The sequence below is a fragment of the Hippocampus guttulatus genome, chromosome 19 (assembly GCF_054856545.1).
Source record: "Hippocampus guttulatus isolate MCC_2025c chromosome 19, RoL_Hgut_1.0, whole genome shotgun sequence".
Classification (NCBI taxonomy): Eukaryota; Metazoa; Chordata; class Actinopteri; order Syngnathiformes; family Syngnathidae; genus Hippocampus; species Hippocampus guttulatus.
The window spans coordinates 1,272,435-1,295,810 of record NC_141279.1 but is presented as its reverse complement, the minus strand read 5'-3'; the positions used below and the strand labels follow the sequence as shown (position 1 = coordinate 1,295,810).

Genomic DNA, 23,376 nt, shown 5'->3' with positions numbered 1-23,376 from the left:
GACGTCAATATGGCATACATGAATAATTCTTGGAAAAGAAGAGTCTTCAAGCTGTTTCTTGCCTCCTCAAGATGACGTTTACTGATAAACTAAACACTAAATAAAGAGAATTATGCATTGTGTATTTAAAACAACCACATATCTTTGCCATAAAGTCCGCTGGCTTCGTGCTGACACCATAGACGGACTTAAAAAAATAATGTTTACATCTAACATCTTCATCTATGTGGGAGTAATAACTTGCCGCAACACATGTAGACAGACAACACGACGACACTCCCAGGAATATATTCTTTAATATTATTTGTAGGATTTATTTGTCGAATAACGACGCTTAACTGCACTTTACGGAGGGGCTTACGTACGGTACGTCTGTATTGTACTGCCCCCAGGTGGCCAATGTGTGCACACCAGAATGAGCGGCATGAACTGAAGCAAAAAAAACAAAAACCTGGCAACAAACTAGCTTCTTTGAGTTCTTTTCTTGTATTCTGTTTTATTTATGTGTACATATGGTAATGCTTGGGGGAGGGCTGGATGGATTTCATCATTCGTTCATCCAGCAGAGGGTTAAGTAATCAAAAGTCTGAAGTGGGTTGTCGGGCCACTCCCCTGTCAGGCCTTCATGGGAGCGCGCCTCCGTGTCGACCGCGCGCAGACACGCTTTACTCTCAACAGGCACGAAATTCCACAGAGGAAGTCCGAGATTGTGTGAGGGGCGAGAAATCAGGAAGCAATCCCGGCGAGTTGCCTCAACGTGGATGAGAAAAGCCCGAACGGAAAGAGCGGACGTCGGGAGTATGGACTAGCGTCGCCCCGGGACAGTCCGCAGATGGAGGCGGTGAGAAGCTTGCTCTTGTTCGGGGCCGTGCTGCTCCGAGGGTCGGGCTCGCTGGCCAGGGAAGGTAGGTGACTTTTCAGCACCAAACGGCACCCGCGAACCCACGTCCACTCCCCGTTTAGTGTGCGGAGAACAGAATCTCACGGAATTCCGTACGTTTGAAACTTTTGAATAAGTCTAAATGTGACAGCTTTCCAAGTATCGCGTTGAGAATCACACCTGTCGCCCCCAAAAGTTGCTTTCCCACAAATCCCAACTCTAATAACTTCCAAAAAAGGCGTTTCTACTTTACATACCGCATCTACGCACAAACAGCGCGAGGAGTAGTTTAAAAAAAAAGAAAAGAAAAAAAAGTTCAGGTGAAGAAATCTGAGAACCTGCTTTGCAACTTGTGGCGTGTGCAGCCAGTCAACCAACCAACCAGCCAGGCTGCCAGGCGGCTAGTTAGCCAGTTAGCCGTGAATGTAAACAACAATAACAACAACAAGAGGTGCATTGTGCAACCGAGGATCATTGCGATGTCAATTATTCACCAGCGGTTCCAAAACAGGACGTTGTCTGATTAGAGAGCCACTTGTCTTGTCTGCTGCCTCTCTCCCTGCAGGCTGCCTGAGTGCATGCCAGTGTGCGAGACACACTGGGCACGCTTTCAATGCACACGTCCAACTGTTTAAGTTTCACTACTTTTTTGTTGTTGTTGTTGTACGGTTCGCTGTTCTCTTAAACAAGGAGCCAAACAGCAACATTCACTAGTTGTAGTCTCCGTTGCAAACTGCTAATGACACTTCTTTTTTTTTTTGGTGACATTCTAACCTCCGTGGCCACTGAATGTATAATGTCAACATTTACTTCGCGTGTTTCCATGGGCTTTTTACGTGATATTATTGTCAGGATTTCGAATGCATTGGCTGCCGTTTGACCCTGCAGGGTTCCTAATGAAGTGTCCCGTTGCAGGGTCGGATTGGCCAACGGGCGCAGACGTTTTTTGTTTTGTTTTGAGGTCAGCATATGAAGATCAATATGACTGAAAGGCCTCTTTTAGAAGGGGTCAATACGACCCTCGTTCATACTTGCATGAATAGCACTGATTCATCCCGGAGTTTGCCCTTGTTCGCGTTCTGTTTGTGAGTAAAAAGAGTCATGTAACTCCACAGCTGAGCAGGAATCATTTGGAAGGGCCATGATGGTACACGACGTACCGTGACGCAGCCGCTTGCCACAGGTAAACAAATCCGCATTGTTGGCGGGAACAGGTCGGTGCACTTTTGCGCCTTAGTGTCAATCAATATTAAGCATCAGTTTAGCATGAGTGCTGACAACTGGAATACGTGCATTGCACATGACATTGGCAGCACTCGCAGAGACCAGAGAGCTGTATCGAAAACATTCACACTTCCCAAAAACACTTGTATCTCAAGTCATTGTTCCCCACTGATTTGAGTGCAAATGTCAATAATTTGTTCCTGCCCCTAAAAAACACAAACAAAAAAAGTTGGCAATGTGTTCATTCATAAGAAAAGTAGTACGCTACTGTACCGGTGAGGAATTTTGAAAAATAATCTACTCGCAGTTTTTTTTCCCCCCCCTTCAATATCATGATGGCGATTTCATGTGCGCTGAGTTATTTTTTTTCCAACATATTGTTGAACAAATACAAGTGATAAATTCATCAGCATTTTTTTTTTTTTTTTTACATGGAGTGAGATTTCCAGCTGTCGTATTGGCTCTCCTTGGATTGTGCAAGTGTACCCTAACAGCGGTTACACGGCTTCACCGTCGCTGAAACGAATGCGCAGCGAAGTGGATTAGTTCAGCTGAAACTGAACGCAGTTTCAGGATCAGCCGGGCAGCTGTGACTCACCAGTCTAGACGCCGGCGTGAGTGATCTAACTCATTCTGCAGCTGAGAAAGGGGCCATGACATGAGTAGCCTTGGACGGAACCTTTGCACCCGCTGCTGACCAAGGCTCACAAAGTTACACGTCGTGCATCTTTAGCAGTTGTCATGCATTGAAATATTTATGTGGATGATTAAACTGAGGAACACAATTTTTGGGCGGGTTTTGGATGCATGGGTCTGACGGCTGTTTTTGGGTGCGGAATGCAAAACCGATCTCAGTATGTTGTTGTATTTTTTTTTCCACAAACAAATCGGCATGCAGCTGGAACTGAATCCAATCGTAATCGGCTCTTCTTAATCCAGCTAGTCAGTGAAATTTTGCTGAACTGGTAAGATGTTGGAAAAAAAACTTGTGACAGCAGTCACCGCGTAGTGTTGCGGCAGAAAGCCTTCCGTGTTTGTGATGCTAATCTCAACACGACAGCCGGTGAGGACTACGCGTACGTCGGCGCAGTGCTGCTCAGATCCTGTTCATCTTGTCTGTTGAGCAACACTCGATCCCCACGCCACCGGGCTTTTTTTCTTTCTTGCTCGATGGCGGACTGAAGCAAGAAAAAAAACGTCTTCGGGTGGTTTAGGTCAAATGTATGCGTGCCGAAGGACGAAGGTGTCCGTTGTGAAGTCGAATCGACTCCAGAGAAACTCCTGTTCTGTTTGGGGAGCTTTCAAGGGATCGGGTCCAGTAATCTGAGCAGCCAGATGATCTGATCTTTGTTGACTTTTCCCCGGCGCGTTACGATGGCGGCACTTGGCCGCCGCCGTCGCGCGTTTGTCACCGCACGCGCGGGTTAACACAACGGTAAAGACATTATTAATCATACTTGTAAACAAACAACCACGCTCCCGTTGCGTGGACTGGCTCGCCGCCACACGAAAGGTGCGGCCTCGACCTCGATTTCTAGCGTACTCGTTAACAAATTCCGTCTGAGGTTAAGGTTCTGATATTTATCACCACTTGCAAGGAAAGCCACGAGTGGATTTTGTTTACTTGGATACTTGGGACACAACATTGGGTACGCCGACATTTTGTTCCCATAGAAATACTCAAAACCTGACCCAGCATATTTCAGGTTCAGAGAACATTCCGTAAAATGTTTCTCAATGTTACCAATTTCAGATATTAACATTGTGGCGGGGCGTCTCCCCCTTTTTATGCTGACCCCATGGCCCCCCCCCGAAGACAAGGACGGTGACTCGAGCAGGTCCGAGTTTTCGGACGCCATTTTGCGGATCACTGACGTGTCGCCGAGCGACTGTGTCATTTTCAAAATATGTGGATGCTGACATTCCTGTGAAATGAGTTTGGAAACCCCAGTGAAGACGAGCCGAGGGACAGGTGGCAGCAGTAAAATTGAATGGGGGAGGGAGGGGTGGAAATAGATAATGTCTTAAGCCGCGGAGCGGCTTGGTAGACGGTCAAGGGTAGGCAGACGGCCACAATGCATTGTGCGCACACTCGGCCGTTGCTCGGAGACATTTGAAGAGCAAACAATTCAAGAGGAAGCCGAACACAAACAGTAGAAACAAACGATGCTCTCTTCTGCCAAACATACTTTTTTTTTTTTTTACGGATCCCCGTTACTCGGTCGTTGAAACAATTTTAGCCCGTTGTGTTACAATAGCTGTAGAAAGAGGTGCAAGTTGTGCACTTCTTGTGTTCCGCACGATGACATCTGCGACTTCAGCCCGGCGAGTGACGTGGGAGTCGCCGAATGAGAGCGTGGAGTTGGCTGTCGTCGGCTCACGTTAGCGGCTCGCCGGTAAGGCCGGTTAGGTAGTCTGGCATGGTCGTCACTTATGTTGAAAAACGATCACCGCCACGCTTTGAGCTCGTGATTGTATCATCGAATTATTGAGGTCATTTAATATTAATAGAAATAATAGATGAAGCCCTCATCGGAGCATGAAATAATGAACTTGCAAAGTAGCATTGTTTGTCAAACAATGTTATTTCCTATCCATCTGTCTCATTGCGACTCAATTTGTCCGTTTGTCAAGTCAAAGCATTCGCCATGATGTCAGCGCTCAAGCAGCGAGGCATCGGAATCGACACCTGACACAAGCTGTGACGGCTGGGCGTGTATTTTTGGCAGACTCGCGTTGCGCCATTTGCCGTCAAGCGAGTGGCCGGCTTCCCGTCGGGTTTCAAAGGGACCATCCTCGCACCACATTTAAACCCGGCGACTTGGTCCCCGTGTGGCATTAAAACCATGTCTGCCGAAGGAGGGACACTGATTCGACAAGGGGCGGGCGGGGGAGGGGCGGGGGGGGGCGGCGACAGCAGGAAAAGTGCGTCGACTGTCGAGGGGCTGTTGGCAGCATGCCAGAGGAAGTCATTTATAACCTCAAGAAGAAAAAGAAGAGGAGGGCCAATTCACTGTATGACTGATTGCCGAAGCATGGGAGCTATGTGTGCATGCGTGAGCCCCCACTGCGGATTGCAACATTGTATGACCCCCCCGAACGTAGTGGCCCACTCTGGGGGGAAAAATAGATCTTGCCGCAATGAATGCGGTTTGTATTTCACTCGCCAACCGCGCCATCTTCACTTTCTCACATAAAAATGAATACATCAACTGGAAAGACGGACGAGACTCGAGGGAAAGTTAACAAATGAATGCGGTGCTTCGCAAAGTACTCCCTCTGCTGGTATGTGAAAGAATTCATGCCTGGGTCGAGTTTAGTTGTATTTCACTTTGGAGTTCAACGCGTTTAATTTTGAAATTAGATTTTTTTTTAAACATTGCTGAGGTAGAGTTTTTATTTCTATGTCAACAGTGACTGTCAAGTCAGATTTATTGATCTACATTTTTTTTTTTTACTCCCGCTTTCCCTGTTCTGCCACTTTCTAACGGCGATGCGCGTGCACTGACAGCTGACGACAAGACACTCTGAAGTGACCACGCCGGTGTATTTTTTATTTTTTTTCTGGAGAACATCAGATTTTCGGAATGACAATAAAAATAATACTGATGAAATAACAATCATATGTCTTTACGTGCGACGCAGTGTGCCTTGGCACGGACATGAAGCTGGCCCTGCCCTCTAGCTTGGAAAACCACTACGAGACCTTGAGGCTTCTCTACACCGGCTGCCAGGTCGTCCACGGCAACCTGGAGATCACGCACCTTCACGGAAAGCCGGACCTCTCCTTCCTACAGGTGTTTACTTTGAGAGCAAGAGCAGGATCGGAACGTGAAAGTCTGAAAAAGTATCGGAGGGAATAAATAGTCGGTCACTCTGACGTGGCTGGACTTATGCGTTGGTATATTTTGACCGCGGTGGGCTTAGAAGCAAACCTCGAGGAAGCCCCTTGCAAGGTTGCATGTGCCTTGGTAGCGCGTCACGGTCCCATTTGATGTTGTCGTTTGACAGGGGATTGTGGAGGTGCAAGGCTACGTGCTGGTGGCTCATGTCTCGGTGAGTTTAGTGCCTCTGGACAACCTCCGGATTATCCGAGGCAGCCAGCTTTACAATTCCAGCTATGCGCTGGTGGTGCAGGACAACGCTCGGGATGCCCAGGGTGGACTCCGGACACTTCGTCTTCGTAGCCTAACAGGTCGGCTGAATCTCGACCCTTTCATCGAGTCATTGATGAAAGGGTTTACTGAGCTCCTGTCGTGACGACTCGCCCCGCAGAGATCCTTTTGGGCGGGGTCTATATTTGGGGAAACCCGCAGCTTTGCTTCCCGGATCCCCAGAACATTGTGTGGAGGGACACCTTGGATGAGCAGAACATCCACGCCGGGCCGCACCGACTGCAGCCCCGAGCGTCGAACTGTGAGCGCTCGATGGAACGATCCAGCGCCTTCGTGGCCTGCCAGATGAGTTGATATTTGGCTTTTTTTTTTTTTTTTTTTGCTTCTCTGAGCCAGGTCCCGGTTGCTCAGCGGCGTGCCGGAACAGCTGTTGGGGAGAAACTGCACAGGATTGCCAAACGCGTGGGTGACGTTCACACCGTCGCTCATTTCATCACCGGCGTGCCACTTAAATGCCTCCCCAAACCCCCCCCCCCCCGTGCCCCCCCCCCCCGCCCCCGCCCCACAGTGACGCGCATCAGCTGCGCGTCAGGCTGCCAGCGCTGCAAAGGCCCTCTGCCCAACGACTGCTGTCACATGCAGTGCGCCGCCGGATGCACGGGACCCAAAGACTCCGACTGTCTGGTAAATTGCACATTCGGATTCTTCATTCGACGGCAGCGAGTGAAAAAACGTTTCATTTTTTTTCTTTTCCAATCTTAGTTTCGGCGACTTTGCTAGTATTCGGTCACAGAGCGTCTTTCGCCGTCTTCCCCGCAGGCGTGCCGCCACTTCAACGACAGCGGCGTGTGTAAGGACAACTGCCCGCCGCCCACCATCTACGACCCGGTCACCTTTCAGACCAAGCCCAACCCGGACAAAAAGTTCAACTTCGGGGCCACCTGCGTCAAGACGTGTCCATGTGAGAAGAGACTTTGGAAGCCACGAATCCGGGAAGTGAGCCGCTTCTCGCCGCCGGTGACTAACAATCCTCCTCGTCGTTAGATAATTACCTGGCTATGGACGTCGCCTGCACGCTAATTTGCCCCAAAGCCAACCAGGAGGTCATCATCTCCAATCCCGATGGCGACGAGATGCAGAAATGTGAAAAGTGTGAAGGGGACTGTCCAAAAGGTGCGTGCTTTGGCCTCAACAGCGTCTTCAACAAATGTTTGGATTCCTGACAATTCAGCGCCGAGTTCCGCTTCACGTCTTTCAAGATAAACGGGGTGTGTGTGTGTGTGAGGGGGGGGGGGGGTCCTAATCATTTTGCCCATGCCGTGTTGTGACTTTAATTCCCAGTGTGTTATGGCCTGGGGATGGACAACCTTGGCGTCATGGACAACCACGCCGTCGCCATGGTAACCTCTTCTAACGTGGAACAATTCAGTGCTTGTAAGAAGATTTTTGGGAGTTTGGCCTTTCTCCCTCAGAGCTTCGTTGTGTGAGTTATTATTTTTTTTTAAACGGCAATATTTTAGAGAGGCAAATCGCAGTCATGTTGGGTCATGCGATAAAATCCCGTTGAGATTTCTCGAAACAATCTGAAATTTCTTCCAATTAGTGAGTCAAAATTATTGGTGGCCACTCTGAAGTCGCGCTGCTGAGATATGTCTCTCGTGACTGTTTAGGGACCCTGCGACCAACACATCTGGCCTGACTCTCGAGCAACTGAGGGCCTTCAAGAACCTGGAGGAGATTACGGGTACGGCGCCTTTCAAAATAAAGCAAATGGTCTCCGATAGAAGCCGTTTCCGTTTGTCCGCCGACAATCTGTCCTGTCCGCCGCGCGTCTCATCGGTGGCCGTTAACCTTTCAGGTTATTTGTACATCGATGCCTGGCCAGAAGACTGGAGCGACCTGTCGGTGTTTGAGAACCTGCAGGTGATCCGAGGCAGGATGCTCTACAAGTGAGACTTTGTGAATAACACGCAGATGTTGTCGGAGCTCGTCGAGCTGCACTTTGGCAAACAAATGACGTCTCACGTGGACCCCAGCCGGGGGCAACGGCAAAAATCAGCAAGGGGGCAAATTAAAACAAGTCAAGTGTTTGGATCGTGCAACAATGGATCGTGTACATTCACTTTTGAATTTTATTCATTTCTTTTTAATCCTGCGGTCTGTTTCCGTTGAAACGCTTTCGGGGTCATAAAAGCTAATGATTAGCCAGGCCAGCTGCTCTTACTGGCGACGCGCGGCAGCCGGGACAAACGTAGCAGCGGTCGGCGCGCACGAGGACGAGCGCAACGTGTTCAAACTAGGTCAACGGCACGTGTAAATCATTAGCGAGTAAGATCCGCAAAGATTTTTTTTGTTTGTTTTTTTGCCTCGTTTTCTATGAGCGTAATTTTCACGTTTGACCGTGTCTGTCAACGTTTGCATTTAATACCGGACGGTTTTTATGAACGGGAATGAGACGGTCGAGTTGTGGCTCTCTTTTATCAGGGGAGTGTTTTCCTTGGCCGTTCAGAACCTCGGCATCCGTTCCCTCGGACTGCGTTCGCTCCGCAGCATCAGCGGCGGTTTGATCCTGTTGCACAACAACTCCCAGCTATGCTACACCGATTCGTTGCCCTGGAGCGGCCTCCTCCATCCCACCCAAGGGCCCCACTACATCGTCAACCGCAACCGAGAGCCCCAAGTCTGCGGTGGGTCGACCGACGCGTTTGTCCGGCGCCGCGGCACGGCGAGCGTGAGAACGGCGCCGTGGCAAAGGGCCTTTCTTGTTTTTCAGAGGCGCAGGGGCACGTTTGTCACCCGCTGTGCGAGGGCGGCTGTTGGGGGCCGGGGCCCGGCCAGTGCGTGTCCTGCAAGACTTTCCGGCGCGGCGCCGAGTGTGTCGAGCGGTGCGACCTCCGCCGGGGGTGAGCTTCCTTTGCGTCCGCCCGGCCGCCGTCTCGTCAAGGAGAGTCGGACCCAAACTCCCTCTCTCGCCTCGCCGCGTGTTGACTTCCAGTGAATTTCTAGCCATCAAATCACCTTTCCCGCTCGTCCGTTGTGACGGCAGATGACGACGAGAATCATGATTTGTCTTGCAGCCCCGTACGCGAATACACCGACGGATTCTTGTGCACGGCCTGTCACGCGGAGTGTCGCCCCCTCAACGGCTCCGTCAGCTGCCACGGCCGGGTAAGAGGCCCGGACGCATTTGGAGCAACGGAAGAGCTCGGCGGAGAGACGCTTTCTGTACGGCGGCGAAAGGGAAATAACGGTAAGAGGGCGGGCTTTGTGCGCGCAGGGCGCCGACCAGTGCGCCGAATGCCGGAACTTCCGGGACGGCGAGTCGTGCGTGGAGCACTGCCCCAGCGGCGTCAAGGAGGACCAGCAGACGGTGTGGAAGTACAGCAACGCCACCGGGCACTGTCTGCCCTGCAACACCAACTGCACCCTGTCGTGAGTGGACACGCGCACGCAAGCAAGGTGTGGAGTGAACAAAGCGAAGGCGATCGCCTTGACACCGTTCACTTCTTCTCTCAGCTGCACTCAGATGGATGACAGAGGCTGTCCGATCCATCCCAAGACAGGGTGAGGTCATTTGCCAAACGCGTGAAGAGAAATCTTTCTCAAACGGCCGCCGCTGGGGCGCGCGAGGTCCCCCGCGGACGTAGGCGAAGGTCCGAGCCGCCCGACAACGCGCTCGCGACTAAACGTCGGCTTTCTTTCTTCTTCTCTCTCGCCGTTAGACCGGGCACGACCATCGCGGCCGCCGTGGGCGGCGTGGTGCTCTTCTTCATCCTCTTCGCTCTGCTGGTCTTCTACCTGAGGAGACAAAAGAAGCTAAAAAAGAAGGAGACCTTGAGGAGGATCCTGCAGGAACACGAGGTGGGCGCCGCGAGCGCTCACCTGGTCGGTGACGCGCGGGAGCCGAGCGCTCTCAGCCAGCGTGTGGTTTTTTTTTTCTTCCGCAGCTGGTGGAACCGTTGACGCCCAGCGGGGCCTCGCCCAACCAGGCTCAGATGCGCATCCTCAAGGAAACCGAGTTGAAAAAGCTGCGGGTGCTCGGCGCCGGAGCTTTTGGGACCGTTTACAAGGGTGTGTGGACTCCCGACGGCGAAAACGTGAAGATACCGGTGGCCATCAAGGTTTTACGGGAGAACACCTCGCCGAAAGCCAACAAAGAGATCCTCGACGTGAGTCTTTCGGGGGGGGGGGGCTTGATCGACCCGCTCGGGAACCGCCGCGTGAGGAAAACGCGCTCCGAAATGCTTTCAAAGCACAAAAGAAACGCCGTCGTTTCCAGGAAGCCTACGTGATGGCGGGGGTGGCCAGTCCTTACGTGTGTCGCCTGCTGGGGATTTGTTTGACCTCCACGGTGCAGCTGGTCACTCAGCTCATGCCGTACGGCTGCCTCCTCGACTACGTCCGGGAGAACAAGGATTGCATCGGCTCGCAGTTCCTCCTCAACTGGTGTGTCCAGATCGCCAAGGTGCGTCTCGTCGCTTTCGGCGCCGGCGGGATTTGATCGATCGATTGAACGTGTGAAATTTTCAATGGCGTCGATGCAGGGGATGAACTACCTGGAGGAGGTGCGCCTCGTCCACAGAGATTTGGCGGCCCGCAACGTCCTGGTGAAAAACCCCAACCACGTGAAGATCACGGACTTCGGCTTGGCGCGCTTGCTCGATATCGACGAGACCGAATATCACGCCGACGGCGGGAAGGTAACGTTGCGCCGCCCGGGCGTCGGAGCTGTTTTTTTTTTTTTGTTTCGCTTATATCCTGCCGAATCTCCGCTTTTAGGTTCCGATTAAATGGATGGCGCTCGAGTCCATCCTCCACAGGAAGTTCACGCATCAAAGCGACGTGTGGAGCTACGGTGAGTTGTCCGAGTAACGTTGGCGTTGTCGCATTGCGGCGACACATTGTCGCTTCCTCGTTTTTGCGCCTCAGGAGTGACGGTGTGGGAGCTGATGACGTTCGGCGCCAAACCCTACGACATGATCCCGGCCAGAGACATCCCCGATGTGCTGGAAGGCGGCGAGCGCCTCCCGCAGCCCCTCATTTGCACCATCGACGTCTACATGATCATGGTCAAATGTTCGTATTTTTTTTTTTTTTTTTCTCGGCTGACGAAAGAAAGGAGCGGGGCCGCATAACACCGCGAAGAATAAATATGACCGCACCGCCCTGCTCCTTTTTAGTTGTGTGAGCGAGCGATGGCAATGCGCTCGGATGAATCATCTCGCGTGTCTTTCTGAACGGAAGGTTGGATGATCGACCCGGACAGCCGCCCGAAATTTAAAGATCTGGTGAATGATTTTTCCACCATGGCCAGGGACCCGCCTCGCTATGTCGTCATTCAGGTGAGCGCGGCGAAGGATTGCGCGCGCGACCGACAAGACGTGGCTATTGACTAAAAAGGAAAACGCCTTGGCAGAACGACGAGCAGATGAGCATGTCCAGCCCGGTGGACAGCCGGTTCTTCCGCATGCTTCTGGAGGAGGACGGCAACAATATGAGGGAGCTGCTGGATGCCGAGAAGTATCTGGTGCCTCAACCCAACCTCTATCCCAGGGCTCAGGCAGACGGGGCCGAGTCCAACGGGCCGTCCGGGCGTCAGTCATACAGGGTCGGTGCCGTAGCGACTCCGCATCCATTTGATTGTCGAAGCCTCGACGCCGGAGTTCCTCACTCTCCGGTGTCCTTTCTTCGTCTGACGGCGTGCAGAGCAGAGAGCAGGGCCTGGACGCGGAGCCCCCCGCGGCTGCGGCGGCCCCTCGCGGCTTGTACTCCTCCCTGAGCGCCCCCGGGCGCGGTCAGTACCCCACCCTACCGGCAGGAGCCGGCGCCTCCGACGGCGCGTGGACCCCCCGCTACCCGACGCCGGCCCGCAGCCCCTCCGCCGGCGGCCGGTCCGACTCGGTCTTCCCGGACGCGGCCCTGGATGACGCCGCGCTGCCCCCGGCCAGCCCCGGGCGCTACTGCGAGGACCCCACCTACGGGAGTCGGGGCGAGCTGGAGACGGACGGCCCCAACGGCTTCCTTCGTCCTCCTCCTCATCTTCATCACTCGCTGCCCAGGAGAAGTCACGTCTATCATCACAACCACATCTTGCCAGGTGGGTGCCACTTTCCATTTCAATTCACATTTTGTTTCAAAATTCCCCCCCCCCCCCCAAAACAAAACAAAGTGTAAAGTTACCACCCGGTATCACTTTAACATACCTCCTTAACACCAATTGCTACTTTCCTATTTCGGGGCTTTGGCACAGTCTTGTGGCGTCTTTGAATGAGCACAACCCCCCCCCCCCCCCTGACTTCCCAAAGTCTTTCTCAAAAGGCTACGAGCCATGAGAGGATGCAACCAACAAAACAATGAGCTGACTAAGCAGTTTAAAAAGTGGAACAGAACGTTCCTTCAACACAAAAGCATTCCTGCCATCCATTTGTAACATTTATTGTAAAATAAAAAAAAAGGGAGGGGGAGACAAACACCGCTCAGACAATTGAAGAGCGTTGATCGATTGGGATGATCGCGCGTACCAATAAGTGATAACATGAGGACACGGCAACGGTATCGATCTGTGCCCTGTTCAGAGTACGTCAATCAGGACGTCCACGAGCCCAGGCCGCAGCGACCCAACACCCTCCCTCGGAAAATCTCCAAAGTGGACAGGCGTCTTGCAAACGGCTTGACGTCGGGCCACAGCGTGGAGAACCCCAGGTACTTGGTCCCCTCCACCTCACCCGCCTTTGACAACCCTTACTACCTGGACCTAGTGGCCAAAGCCAGAGCCGTCGCCGGGGCGACGGCGGCGGACGGCCCCGCGGAACCGGAGCGGGACGTTCCCGGACAAATCAACGGGTTCGTCACCCCCACGGCGGAGAATCCGGAATACCTTGGACTGGCGGACACCTGGAGCGGGTACACATGAACCCCGGGGGAGGCTTTGCCGGGTTCGGCTTGCGACGGAAGTCGCTGACAATATTTATGCGGCTGGGCGTGCGCCCAGATTGCGCAAGCCAGCGTCGAAGCAAATTAGAAGGTCATGACGCAGCGTGACTCATCCCATTCATCCGGCGTTCCCGGGGACGTTTATGTTCCTCTTAGCTGTCCGACCTTTCTGGAAAACAAGTTTACTCAGCTGTGAATAATTCACTGTCCGAGAACAACTGAGGACTTTTTCATCCAATCTCACTCGACTGGACAATTGAATGATTTTTTTTTTTTTTTCTCCAGGGTGTTTTTCTATATCAAATCGAGCCCGACGTGGCAAGGTTGTGTCAGACTCTCCTGCGATTTCTCTTTCTGATTGGCAATACCGCATTTGCGGAACGTGGCAATTTTCAGTTTTTAAAGCCTGAAATTACACGTCGCCAAATATGATATGCAGGAAAAATGTTTTTTTGTTTTTTTTTTTCTTTGTCATGAAAACGGTTGACTTTCCAGCCGCCCCACCCCCCGAGGACGACGATTAGTGTTCTGCTAACCGTATTCAAAAAGCTGGCGGGGGTTTTTCCATGCGCTCAAAGAGATTTTGTGGCGCTCAGAGGGGTCCCTGTGCTGCCCATCTGGCCGGGCTTGCCGCTCTCCCGAAAGAAAGAGGCGCTGTTTGTTGAAGACGGAGGCGTTGTGCCACACTGGCGTGTGTCTGCAGCTTCTTTGTCATACTACCAACGACTTTAAAAAAAAAAAAAAAAAAAAAAGTGAACTCTTCAGGGATTTTGCTATACTGCAAAAATTTGCATATTCTCAATGCACTGCTAATTTGCCTCCCGTGCTTGTACTTTAAAGCCTCTCCCCCCCCCCCCCCCCCCTCCGACCCCCAACTTTTGCTGAGCCACGACACGACACGTATTTGAAATTGGAATCTCACAGCACTCAAGTTCTTATTTCGTGCGGGATGAGGAACTCGCTGGATGCCGTTTGGCGACTATATTCCGGCAATTGCGAAGAATGAACACACACGCTCATGCGTTAAATGTCGCTGCAGGGCGAAGTCGTTCTTTGGTGCCCGTTGGCTCAAATGGCTCAAATTCCTCCCGGCGACGCAACAAAACGGCGCACAATGGCATCCCAGTTAATAATCCACTGCCCTTCTGCCCTCGTGTCGACCGCCAAGTGGCGAGAGGGAGGTCAAAGGCACTCAATGGACACATTGTCCCACCTCCGCGTCCGTCTTGAGGAGGCAACCACGTCCTCAAGTTTGATTGTTTTCCACTCTCATTTCGACCCAATTACGCTAAAATACATTGCCGCGACATCATGTACATCATCGAAGAAAATCTCTGAAACCGGCTGCCCAAAAATTGAGCTTAGTCAAATGCGTACATTCTGGTACGGCGTTTTAAAATTGAGCCATTTTCTACAATCGAGTCGGCGTATTATAATGCCCGCCAGACGTCGTTTCTAATCCGTTGTAAACTGCTAACTTTCAACGTTTTAAAAGATAAACCTCTGTGAAATCTTTTTTTTTTTTTTTTCTACAATCGTTTTAAAAAAATCATGTGTGTGTGCGCACGTGTGTGTGTGTGTATTATACTGTATATGGACACGCACAGTGAACTGGTTCTGAATAATTCCTCTGACAAAAGGCAGCCTCTCACAGTGACACTTAAGCTCTTTTTAAATGTAGTTTTGGGTTGAAAACACTTTGTATTGTTATACTAACACTCTTTCAGAGTGTTTTCCTTTACGTCTTGAAAAACTATTGCCCAAATTCAAAAATCGAGCTAATTTCAGACAAGGAAAAAAAAATAGATATAATTATTCAAATAGAATTGACTTCATGTTGCCCCAAATGTAAATTCCGTATGTGTTATTGTGAATATTTTTGTGATCAGTCGACTGTGGAGAAAATCTGTAAGCGCACACGATACTTAGTGAAGAAAAGAATGAATTGTACATGGATTTGTTTGCATATTGTGTGTGTATAAGGAATAAAAAAGATGTGGATTTAGATCACTTCTCTAGGTGTGACTTTGCACTTTTAGCTAAGAAGTAAACTGGACCGTCAACAACAACAACAACTATTCCTGCCATCTAGTGCTTGTATGTGGAGCTGCAGTAGATTGTCGTTTTTGTTTTTAAAATTCAAGTTTTTTCAAGTGACTTTGGCAAATCAGACCGTTTTTTTTTCCCCCCCTGTAATTTAGATCTCAGATTGTGCAAGTGTACTTCACGCGTGGCCACCGATTCCCTTGTCGATAAGCAAGCTCATGCATTGTCATTTAAATATCCACCAAATAAAGCAACGGCTTTAGCAGGGAGGCCCGGACTTCTGACTTCACGCCTCTCCGGCGTGTCCTCTCATCCCTATTAGATGCCAGGAAGCGCTGGGTCTGAGAGGTGTTTGTGGGTCTCGGGCAGTCCTGAGGTCAAGTTCAGGTTGTCCGGCAGCGAGGGGTAACGGAGAGAGGTGCGCACCCCGGGGTTCGCGCCTTGTGGCCGTCGCGCCGTTGAACCGTGATGAATTTCCGTTTCGGGGGTGCCGGTGGCCGCCAAGTGCCGGGACTTCTCTGTGAATTTCGTATCGGAGTGGGTGGAACTCTGGAGTGGCACAGATGAAAATGCGTGAGTACTTTTGCCACCTCTGGAAAAACGAGTTGACGGAGTTGAATGGTGACTGTTCGGTATACCGGACAGGGTGACGGGCTGTCTCTCTGCAAGTGGGCAACGGGGTACATCGCACGCAGCGCCGATGTGCCGCCGCCATACGGGCCCGTCGAGTCGGTCGGAAGCGTCCGAGACGACACGGCGCTGTAAGCCGGAGGGACCGGAGCCATCTGCCGCTGGAGAAGCTGGAGGATGACGTTGATGTCGGCCGTCATGCGGGTCTCCAATCTGGCAAAGTAAAAGACGCATCAAGCGAAGGACCGCCTATGTCGGTGATCGCCAAACTACAGCCGGGGGGGTGGGGGGGGGCACTTTTCCTCCCCCGTCTGGGCTCTCGAACTCACCTGTTTAGCTGCGAATGCAAAACTTCCAGTCGAGACTCCAGCTCGCTGGGCTGCTCTTCGATGAAGGGCGGCGGACGGTGGGAGTTGCGCGCCGAAGATGATCGCCAGGCTCGACCGGAGAAGGCTTGAGATCGGCGATCCGTCCAGTAGTGTAACATTTGTGGAACGTTGAAAGACGAGGCTGCGGACATCGGAAGCAAAACAACGGGTGGTGCTTCCACTTGACTGGGGGGGTGCTTTTGGCCTCTTGGGGCTCTTATTGGCTGAGACTTGAGTCACAGGACCGAAATTGGGACTTGCTCGGAGAGAACCCGACTGCGATACCTTGACGACTGCGGTCCAACGCTGCTTCCCTCCCCACCAAAGTGCCACTCGGGGGTGGCGGCCGCACCTCCGCGGGGGCGAACTCCAGCCTGCCTTCTTCGGTGCCCCGAGCGAGACTTTTTGTCAAGTCCTCACCGGACCGGGAAGATGGGGGGGAACCGCAGCTCCATCCGTCTTCCCAGCGGGCTTGTGGCGGGGAGCAGCGATGCCGGCGGGACCGAAGAGGATAGGAATCCTCATCGTCCATTCCGTCTGTTGAAGAGGCAATGAAATATGAAGACTTGACGCTGGCGTGAAAGGAAGTCGACCGAGAAACCTCACCGGGTCTGATTCTGCAGTCCAGAGAGTGGATTTTGCGTCGTGACCCGTGGCGGAAATCGCTGTCGTCCCCCGACTCGTCGCTTAATATCGGCGCCGCTTGATCCGCCTGATGGACAGGACAAATTTGTAGTCGTCGTTCATCCAAAACCCGCCACGGATTTCCAAGCCTACATCTCTGAGGTCGAAGGTCACGTCCAGGTTCCTCCAAAAGTTGTCTGCAAAGCCGGGGTACATATCTAGAACCTCCAGCAGGTCGTCTCTCAGAATGCGGTGCAGGTCACAGTAAGTGATTGTCAGCACGTCCGAAGTGGACCTGCCGGGCTCGTCGTAAAGGTGGATCAGCTCACCGAAGATGTCGTCCTTCTCTGCAAGAGAGCTTTTCATTCTTTTGCGCAATTCCATTCATCGTGCGGCGCAGGATAGAATCGATCTTTATCGAACAACGTGACCGCAAAAACCCCTTCGATACTCCGTCGAGACGCCGATTGTGTGACATGCCGCGTTTCGGCCCACCGCCGCGAGTTGCCGACGGGCGCCCTTTACCTAGTACGGCGACCACCGCGTCATCCCTGACGACCCGGATGGAACCCCGCGAAATGAAGAAGAGCGAGTCGAGGACGTCGCCGCAGTGGATGAGCGCGTCGCCCGGCGGCGCGTGGACCGTCTTGAACCTCGCGGTCAAGGCCCGCAGGCAGGCCTGGCTGCCTCCGCGGAAAGCCTTGCACGTCTGCAGCAGGGATCGGTTCAAGTGCAAACAGATGTCTGCTTGCAAGGACTCCGGGAAGCCCTTCAACACCTGCGCGGGAGAGGACGACCGTCAAGCCGACCTTCGGGTAATCGGGCCGCACGGCCTTTCCGCCACCTCGAGCAAACAAACCGAAGCGCAGAACTCACAGCATTCATGTCAATGCCGTTTGTGTAGGACCACGCGTGCTGGAAGTATTCCTCCAGTCGCTGGCGCAGGCCGACCGGGATTTGGTGGAAGCGAATGAACTCTTTGACGCGAAGCATCTGGGTGTGGTAGCGGGTGGTGCCGGAGTACAGCCGCTGGATGATGGCCGACACGTTCCCGAAAATGCTCGCATACATGAGAGCTGCGAGGGAGGAAGCGAGACACGGTGAGTCTGTTCGTAATCGCTTCATTCGAGCAGCGTTTCCCAACCTTGACTCGTTCACTCCCAAAGACGTTTTTAAACGTCTTTTCAGACTTGGTCTATACTTGGCTGGTACTGAATGAGTTAATTGAGTCGAGGCCGTCGACTCATTTCCAGGCCCGGTTACAATTTGACGTCGTGCCAGATAAAGAAAATGATTTCCTGATCGATTTGGTGACATTGGCAAAGTGGTTGGGAGTCGCCACGTTAAAAAAAGAAAAGATGTACTCACAGCCAATGACCATGACACAGATGGAGAAGATCTTCTCCGAGTTGGTGTTGGGAGAGACGTTCCCAAAGCCGACGCTTGTCAGACTGCTCAAGGTGAAGTACAGAGCCGTCACGTATTTGTCTTTGACGGACGGGCCGGAGCCGGAGTCGTCGTCGTCGTACGTCTTGCCCAGTTGCTGGGCCAGATTGTCCAGCCAACCCGTCTCCGTGTAGGGCCGCTCCACGAAGCCGATGGCGTACCAGATGCAGGCCAGCCAGTGGGCGATGAGCACAAAAGTGCACATGAGCAGGAAGAGAACGGCGGCTCCGTACTCGGAATAGCGGTCCAGCTTCCTCGCCACGCGGACCAACCGCAGCAAGCGAGCCGTTTTCAGCAGACTCGTCAAGGTCACCATCTGGGGAAAGGAAGCGACGGGTGATTCGGGGACGACGCCGCACCGCCGGGGAAATTGACTTTTGCATCGCTCAGAATTCTCTTCCTTTTCAGACCGCGGCGGCGGCGACGGCGGCGACGGCGACGGCTCTCACCTCGTCCGAGCCGGACCGAAAAATGAGAAGGTCAAAGGGGATGGCCGCAAACAGATCGATCAGGAACCACCCTTGGACGTAGTGCTTGGCGATCCGTCCGGGCTGCGTCACCACCTCGTCGTCGCGGTCCACGTAGGTGGTGCGCAGATTGATGACGATGTCCACGATGAACAGCACGTCCACCATCAGGTCGGCCACGTTGAGCGGGTCGCACGTGTAGCCGCAGATCCTCCGACGCCCGTCGCCGTGCTCGTCCAAGAGGAACGTGGCAGAGTACGGCGTGAACACCGCCGTGTAGAGGACCAGCAGGAGGATGATCCAGTCCCAGAAGGCCTTGAAGGGGCTGTAGTGGAGCAAGATCCACCGAGTCGTCTCTGCCACTTGGAGTTTATGTTCCGGCAGCACGTCGGACTCCAGCGAAAGTACCTGGCCCCGGGAAAGGAAATCATTCTTTTGACTTTTTAATGGAGCAAATCGCTGCAACGGGACCAAAAGACTAAAAGACTACCCGGACCTTCATCCGGAGATCAAGGAGATCATATCGACGTGATCAGGTGCGGACGTTAGACCGCTGCCCTGAATCGTTTCGCGAGTGACAACAAAAAGCACACGAGTTCATGGACCATAAAAGGGGAAAACCAAACAAAATATCCTCAAAACTTTGAGGAGAAGAAGGAAGTGGACCAAACAATAGCGACGCGATCCCAAGATTGACAAAAGTTGAATCGAGGTAACTGGACTTCAATCTCAACCGGACAAGACCGATGACGACTTCCACAACCGAGCGAGCAAATAGCGGCGAAGTCTTGTCTTTCGTCTCTTTTCAAATAGGATGCGTCTAAGTTCTCGCCGCCCGAGCGCTGCGGTCGCAGCCGGCGTCCCGGAGAGGCAGTGATGCGGAATGCCGAGCCCTCGGGCGCCAACTCAATTGAGCTGCGGCTCAATGAAACGCCGCTCTCGTTTGGCAACCGGAACGGCCACCGAACAAACGACTGGTTTTTCCACTGGCGGTCCGATCAACGGCCGTCGTGAACGTCGTACTTTCAAAACAAAGAAAGAAATGCGGTAACCCCAACCTGCAAAATCCCTTTCCGCCCCGCTCATACCTGGGTGACCTTCTCTGTGACGTTGGGAGCGCGATCCTTCACCTTGGAGGGGCTGAGAAGCTCCATCCCGGGAGCCGCCGGGAGGGATGGGCATTCGGGGGGGCCCCTGCCGGCCGGTCCCCCGCACTTGATCGGGTTCAAGTCGGACATCGACAGCGAGACGGGTCCTCTTCCCATCAACGATTTGGGCTTGAAAAGTTCGCGGCTCAAATAGACCCGATTTGAAGATGTGGAATCTTGATCCAACTTTTTTCTTTTTTTTTTTCGTTCGGGGATTTTGCCTCTTCCCGCTCGTGGCATTCACGGTTCTGCAGTTGCGAGAGCCGATGGAAATGTCAGCGTGGGACCTTCCTCTCTGGCACGGACCGTGACGCGTGGCCCGCAGCTCGCATGTCTTCGTCAACGCTGGAAAAGCGATCGATGCCACGTTGCGGCCCCGGCGGAAGTGAGGGCAAAATCAATGGCTGTCACCGGTCAACACAGAAATCAAGCCGGAGGCCTGTCACGACGCACTTCCCCTCTTGACACATTACGTCGCATTCTTTCACGCATCCTTGACGTAGTCGCTGCTGCGTATTTTTGTCAGCTTGAAAGGACCAGATGACGTCGCCGCAAGGGTCGGCCCAGAACCGGGGCGCGATTTAGAGGAGGCACCCAAACGTGGGAATCGACCATCATTATGAGATCTCTTGTTCCCCGCGTCGTATTCGCTTGTTCTTTTCAGTGTAACCCTGGATGGTCAGGAAAAGTGTCCTTCACACGCGTACTTTTCCATCGTTTGTGTATGTCGAAATTTCACTGGGCTGTCCAACGTCCCTCCAATTGCAGAATGACCCATAACGTACAGAAAGTGTTCAATATGTTGCCATGCGTCGCACTAATGTGTCATCCTATTGACCGCGGCGTCCACACAATGACAACGCCGCGAGGAGGAAATGATCCGCGATGACATTGGTCCTTCGGTTTTGACCTTCATTTGATCTTTATTGCCGCATTTCAAATGTCTCCTACTTGACGATGGCCGTTGTTTTCCCGCTACGAAATAGCATTCCGAGTTGAGTGAAAAACCCGATTCAACAAGCGAACCAACATTGGTGTCATATGAGCATCTGCTGGTTCGATGTTGAACGTGTGGTTTCAAATCGGCTCCTCTGTGGTGTGATTTCATGGTTTTAATTGCTTGATGGACTGGATCAAATGAGTCACTGGGAACGAATGGGCCAACTCCATCCTTGTCACTTGGAGAGCGATTTAAGGTTTAATGGCTGCAATGAAATCTGGTGGATTTATATCTTGGTCATTTATAGGGCGATGATTATTTCGACTGCATTTTTATTTTTGACAGAAAATGTGGTTTTCCTCACGTTTTAGTTTGATGTTAGTCTTCTGTATTTCATGAAAAATCTCAACACTAAATTAAATGGTGATTGAGAACGCTATTCATCTGGAAGCTATGCTGTTTCTCTACTGACGGAAAAAAAAAAAAAAAAAAGCAGTCATCCCAGTCACAGCGCTTGCTTCTCGAGCCCAAAATTGATCAAGGAGGTTCCAGCTCAACTGTCCAAAGGCCTTTATTTACAATTTGGCATCTCTCCAGAAACCCTCTCAGCTCTGAGCCTGAATATTGTCCCAGATGCGAACCACGTCCGGACAGTCACTAAGGGCTTCGATGAGCGTGGAGGCCGCCACGAGCTGCTCCTGGTCCAGGGGCGAGAGTGCGCGAGGGACAAATTCGGAGTCCGACAACGTCACCTTCATCCCCAGCTCCTCCAGCGACGCCCGTACCTTCCGCAGATCCGCATTGTCACAAATGAACTGGAAAAAGAGACGACTGTGAGTTTCATCGTTTTTAAGCAATACTAAGCCTCGATTGGAGTTCAAAGTAACTCATCATTTGTCTCCTGTGTGTGACGTTTGTGTTTTACCCGCAGGAGGGGCGCGTCGTCATCCTCGTCCTCCGTCTCTTGGACGTCCTGTGCGCCAGCCTCGATGGCCAGCTGCAGCGCTTGCTCGGATGTGACGTTCTGACCAGGTACCACCACCACAGCCTTCCTGCTGAAGCTGTGGCGGGCGCCCTCTGAGAGCATCCCTCTGCGGGCCGACACATAAACACACCTGGTTGAGGCAGCTCGTGGAATTCGTTGTCGGGTTGCGTTTACGCTTCAATTCAGGTTTTCGGTTCTTCCATTCGGACAAAACTAGTGCTTTGCTGCCATCTTGTGGCAGTTACAAAGCTTTTTAGCGGGATGTCGACCACATACAGGTAATTGGTGATCTATGCACACTTGCATCTTCCTGAAAACAAACAAATAACACACTTTTACTACTGTATATTTCAGTTGTTTATTTATATACTTGGATCTACTTCCATGTTGTCAGTGTCCGGTGTTGATGCTTATGATGTTATTTACATGCAAATTTGCATGTTTCACATCACTGGAAAACGACCCCCCCCCCCCCCCCACCAAAAAAAAGAAAAAAAGAAAATAGGGATGATGATATCAGAATCGGGCAGTTGTACCTGCTGTGTAAATCCCTTCTTAGTGTGGCAGGAAGATAAATGTGTTTTGGATGGAAAATCAGAGCGAAAAAGGAAGCCCGCCTGACCCGTTTCTACTCAGGACCCCTCGGACATCCTGCTGGCTCCGCGAGCTGTTATCGGTCAGGACTTCAATGAGTAGAAGGCATCCGCCCGGTCCCCGAGCTTCAAATATGTGCTGCGATGCCGGCTTGGCTTTTTCCTATTGATGGGAGCACAGAAAAAAAAAGGTTCTTAATCGTGCACTGTTGTGTGATTACATGCCCGCGCCTCATTTATGTCAATGCCACATCTGCGCAGGACCCTAAATGAGGAAAAGTGTGTAGGAAATGGAATTGAATGATGAACGCACCGCATTCTTGATTGCAGCCTCTATGGATGCTTTTGGTACGTTCTTGTTTCTGCACTGCTCCAGGAGTTGGGCTAAATTGACGTTCATGTCTGGATTGGGTCCACCCTCTGCGAAGCGCAAGGAATTCTCAGATACACCGGACTTAAAAAGCTATTTATTTCATGCTCACCTTTCACAGCAACCTTGATCATCATGACAAATTTGGCTATCATTCGCCCCCTCGCCTCATCTTTAGGACCTTTTACGTGTTTGACTTTGGACCACTTGTTGTGACCTGCGCACAAGGCATGGCTCGGGTGCACAGCCCGGACAGGAGGACTCCTCCAAACCCGCTCCGTGGATCGCAGGGTCCGGATAGCCCCCAGCAACACGCGCCCCGCCATGCCCTTCACGCAAACACACACAACGCTACACTGATTTTAACGTCACATGGCGGTAAAATTCCAACCAAACGTGCTGTCAGCTTCCTTCTGCTAAATATTTCATCTAAATGAATAACGTCAGACCGCTTAGCGTTCGATACTTTACTATTTTAGACAACGTGACAATGTCCTTGTTGTGAAGCTGTCATCTTCCGGGTTGTGATGACGCGAAGAACGACACTGTTGGCTTCCGAGACTTCCGTAGTACCAAATTTACTGGGATTTGTATTGCATTGTTTTTT

General features: G+C 52.1%; 3 protein-coding genes across 4 annotated transcripts; 1 reads left to right on the top strand and 2 right to left on the bottom strand.

Annotated features, from left to right (window-relative positions):
* Positions 1-614: 614 nt before the first annotated feature.
* erbb2 (erb-b2 receptor tyrosine kinase 2) lies at positions 615-15,159 on the top strand. Its single transcript, XM_086138938.1, has 26 exons — positions 615-905; positions 5,750-5,901; positions 6,116-6,299; positions 6,380-6,520; positions 6,616-6,681; positions 6,788-6,903; positions 7,039-7,180; positions 7,264-7,392; positions 7,561-7,702; positions 7,890-7,963; positions 8,078-8,168; positions 8,704-8,906; positions 8,993-9,122; positions 9,297-9,387; positions 9,497-9,651; positions 9,736-9,783; positions 9,942-10,080; positions 10,167-10,388; positions 10,499-10,684; positions 10,764-10,919; positions 10,999-11,074; positions 11,149-11,295; positions 11,464-11,561; positions 11,636-11,827; positions 11,926-12,316; positions 12,795-15,159. The coding sequence occupies exons 1-26, from the start codon at positions 833-835 to the stop codon at positions 13,130-13,132; spliced, it is 3,882 nt and encodes a 1,293-aa protein (XP_085995064.1). The 5' UTR covers positions 615-832; the 3' UTR covers positions 13,133-15,159.
* Positions 14,661-20,242, bottom strand: kcnh6b (potassium voltage-gated channel, subfamily H (eag-related), member 6b). 2 transcript variants are annotated; one of them, XM_086138940.1, is made up of 11 exons: positions 19,822-20,242; positions 18,716-19,141; positions 18,189-18,582; positions 17,697-17,896; positions 17,346-17,598; positions 16,974-17,167; positions 16,803-16,908; positions 16,482-16,733; positions 16,158-16,338; positions 15,837-16,041; positions 14,661-15,747 (listed from the first exon to the last, which is right to left on the bottom strand). In XM_086138940.1, the coding sequence occupies exons 1-11, from the start codon at positions 20,119-20,121 to the stop codon at positions 15,517-15,519; spliced, it is 2,742 nt and encodes a 913-aa protein (XP_085995066.1). In that variant the 5' UTR covers positions 20,122-20,242; the 3' UTR covers positions 14,661-15,516. The 2 variants fall into 2 exon arrangements, with proteins under 2 accessions (XP_085995066.1, XP_085995065.1); XM_086138939.1 differs by having other exon boundaries at positions 16,482-16,908.
* A 1,134-nt stretch (positions 20,243-21,376) lies between these two features.
* On the bottom strand, positions 21,377-23,307 carry taco1 (translational activator of mitochondrially encoded cytochrome c oxidase I). The gene is made up of 5 exons (XM_086138943.1): positions 22,882-23,307; positions 22,713-22,819; positions 22,429-22,562; positions 21,747-21,912; positions 21,377-21,636 (listed from the first exon to the last, which is right to left on the bottom strand). Exons 1-5 carry the CDS (start codon positions 23,093-23,095, stop codon positions 21,427-21,429), a joined length of 831 nt encoding a protein of 276 aa, XP_085995069.1. The 5' UTR covers positions 23,096-23,307; the 3' UTR covers positions 21,377-21,426.
* Between the last annotated feature and the right edge of the window lie 69 nt (positions 23,308-23,376).

Excerpts from the sequence above, each read along its gene's own strand:
- erbb2 (XM_086138938.1), top strand. The coding sequence starts at position 833 with ATGGAGGCGGTGAGAAGCTTGCTCTTGTTCGGGGCCGTGCTGCTCCGA. Across the intron at positions 7,181-7,263 it reads CTGCGTCAAGACGTGTCCAT|ATAATTACCTGGCTATGGAC; the intron begins GTGAGAAGAGAC and ends CCTCGTCGTTAG. Across the intron at positions 8,907-8,992 it reads CCGAGAGCCCCAAGTCTGCG|AGGCGCAGGGGCACGTTTGT; the intron begins GTGGGTCGACCG and ends CTTGTTTTTCAG.
- kcnh6b (XM_086138939.1), bottom strand. The coding sequence starts at position 20,121 with ATGCCACGAGCGGGAAGAGGCAAAATCCCCGAACGAAAAAAAAAAAGA. Across the intron at positions 19,142-19,821 it reads TCACAGAGAAGGTCACCCAG|GTACTTTCGCTGGAGTCCGA; the intron begins GTATGAGCGGGG and ends TCCCGGGGCCAG. Across the intron at positions 16,339-16,481 it reads GTTGGACCGCAGTCGTCAAG|CCTCGTCTTTCAACGTTCCA; the intron begins GTATCGCAGTCG and ends CGATGTCCGCAG.
- taco1 (XM_086138943.1), bottom strand. The coding sequence starts at position 23,095 with ATGGCGGGGCGCGTGTTGCTGGGGGCTATCCGGACCCTGCGATCCACG. Across the intron at positions 22,820-22,881 it reads GATCAAGGTTGCTGTGAAAG|AGGGTGGACCCAATCCAGAC; the intron begins GTGAGCATGAAA and ends TGCGCTTCGCAG. Across the intron at positions 22,563-22,712 it reads AGGCTGCAATCAAGAATGCG|GAAAAAGCCAAGCCGGCATC; the intron begins GTGCGTTCATCA and ends TCCCATCAATAG.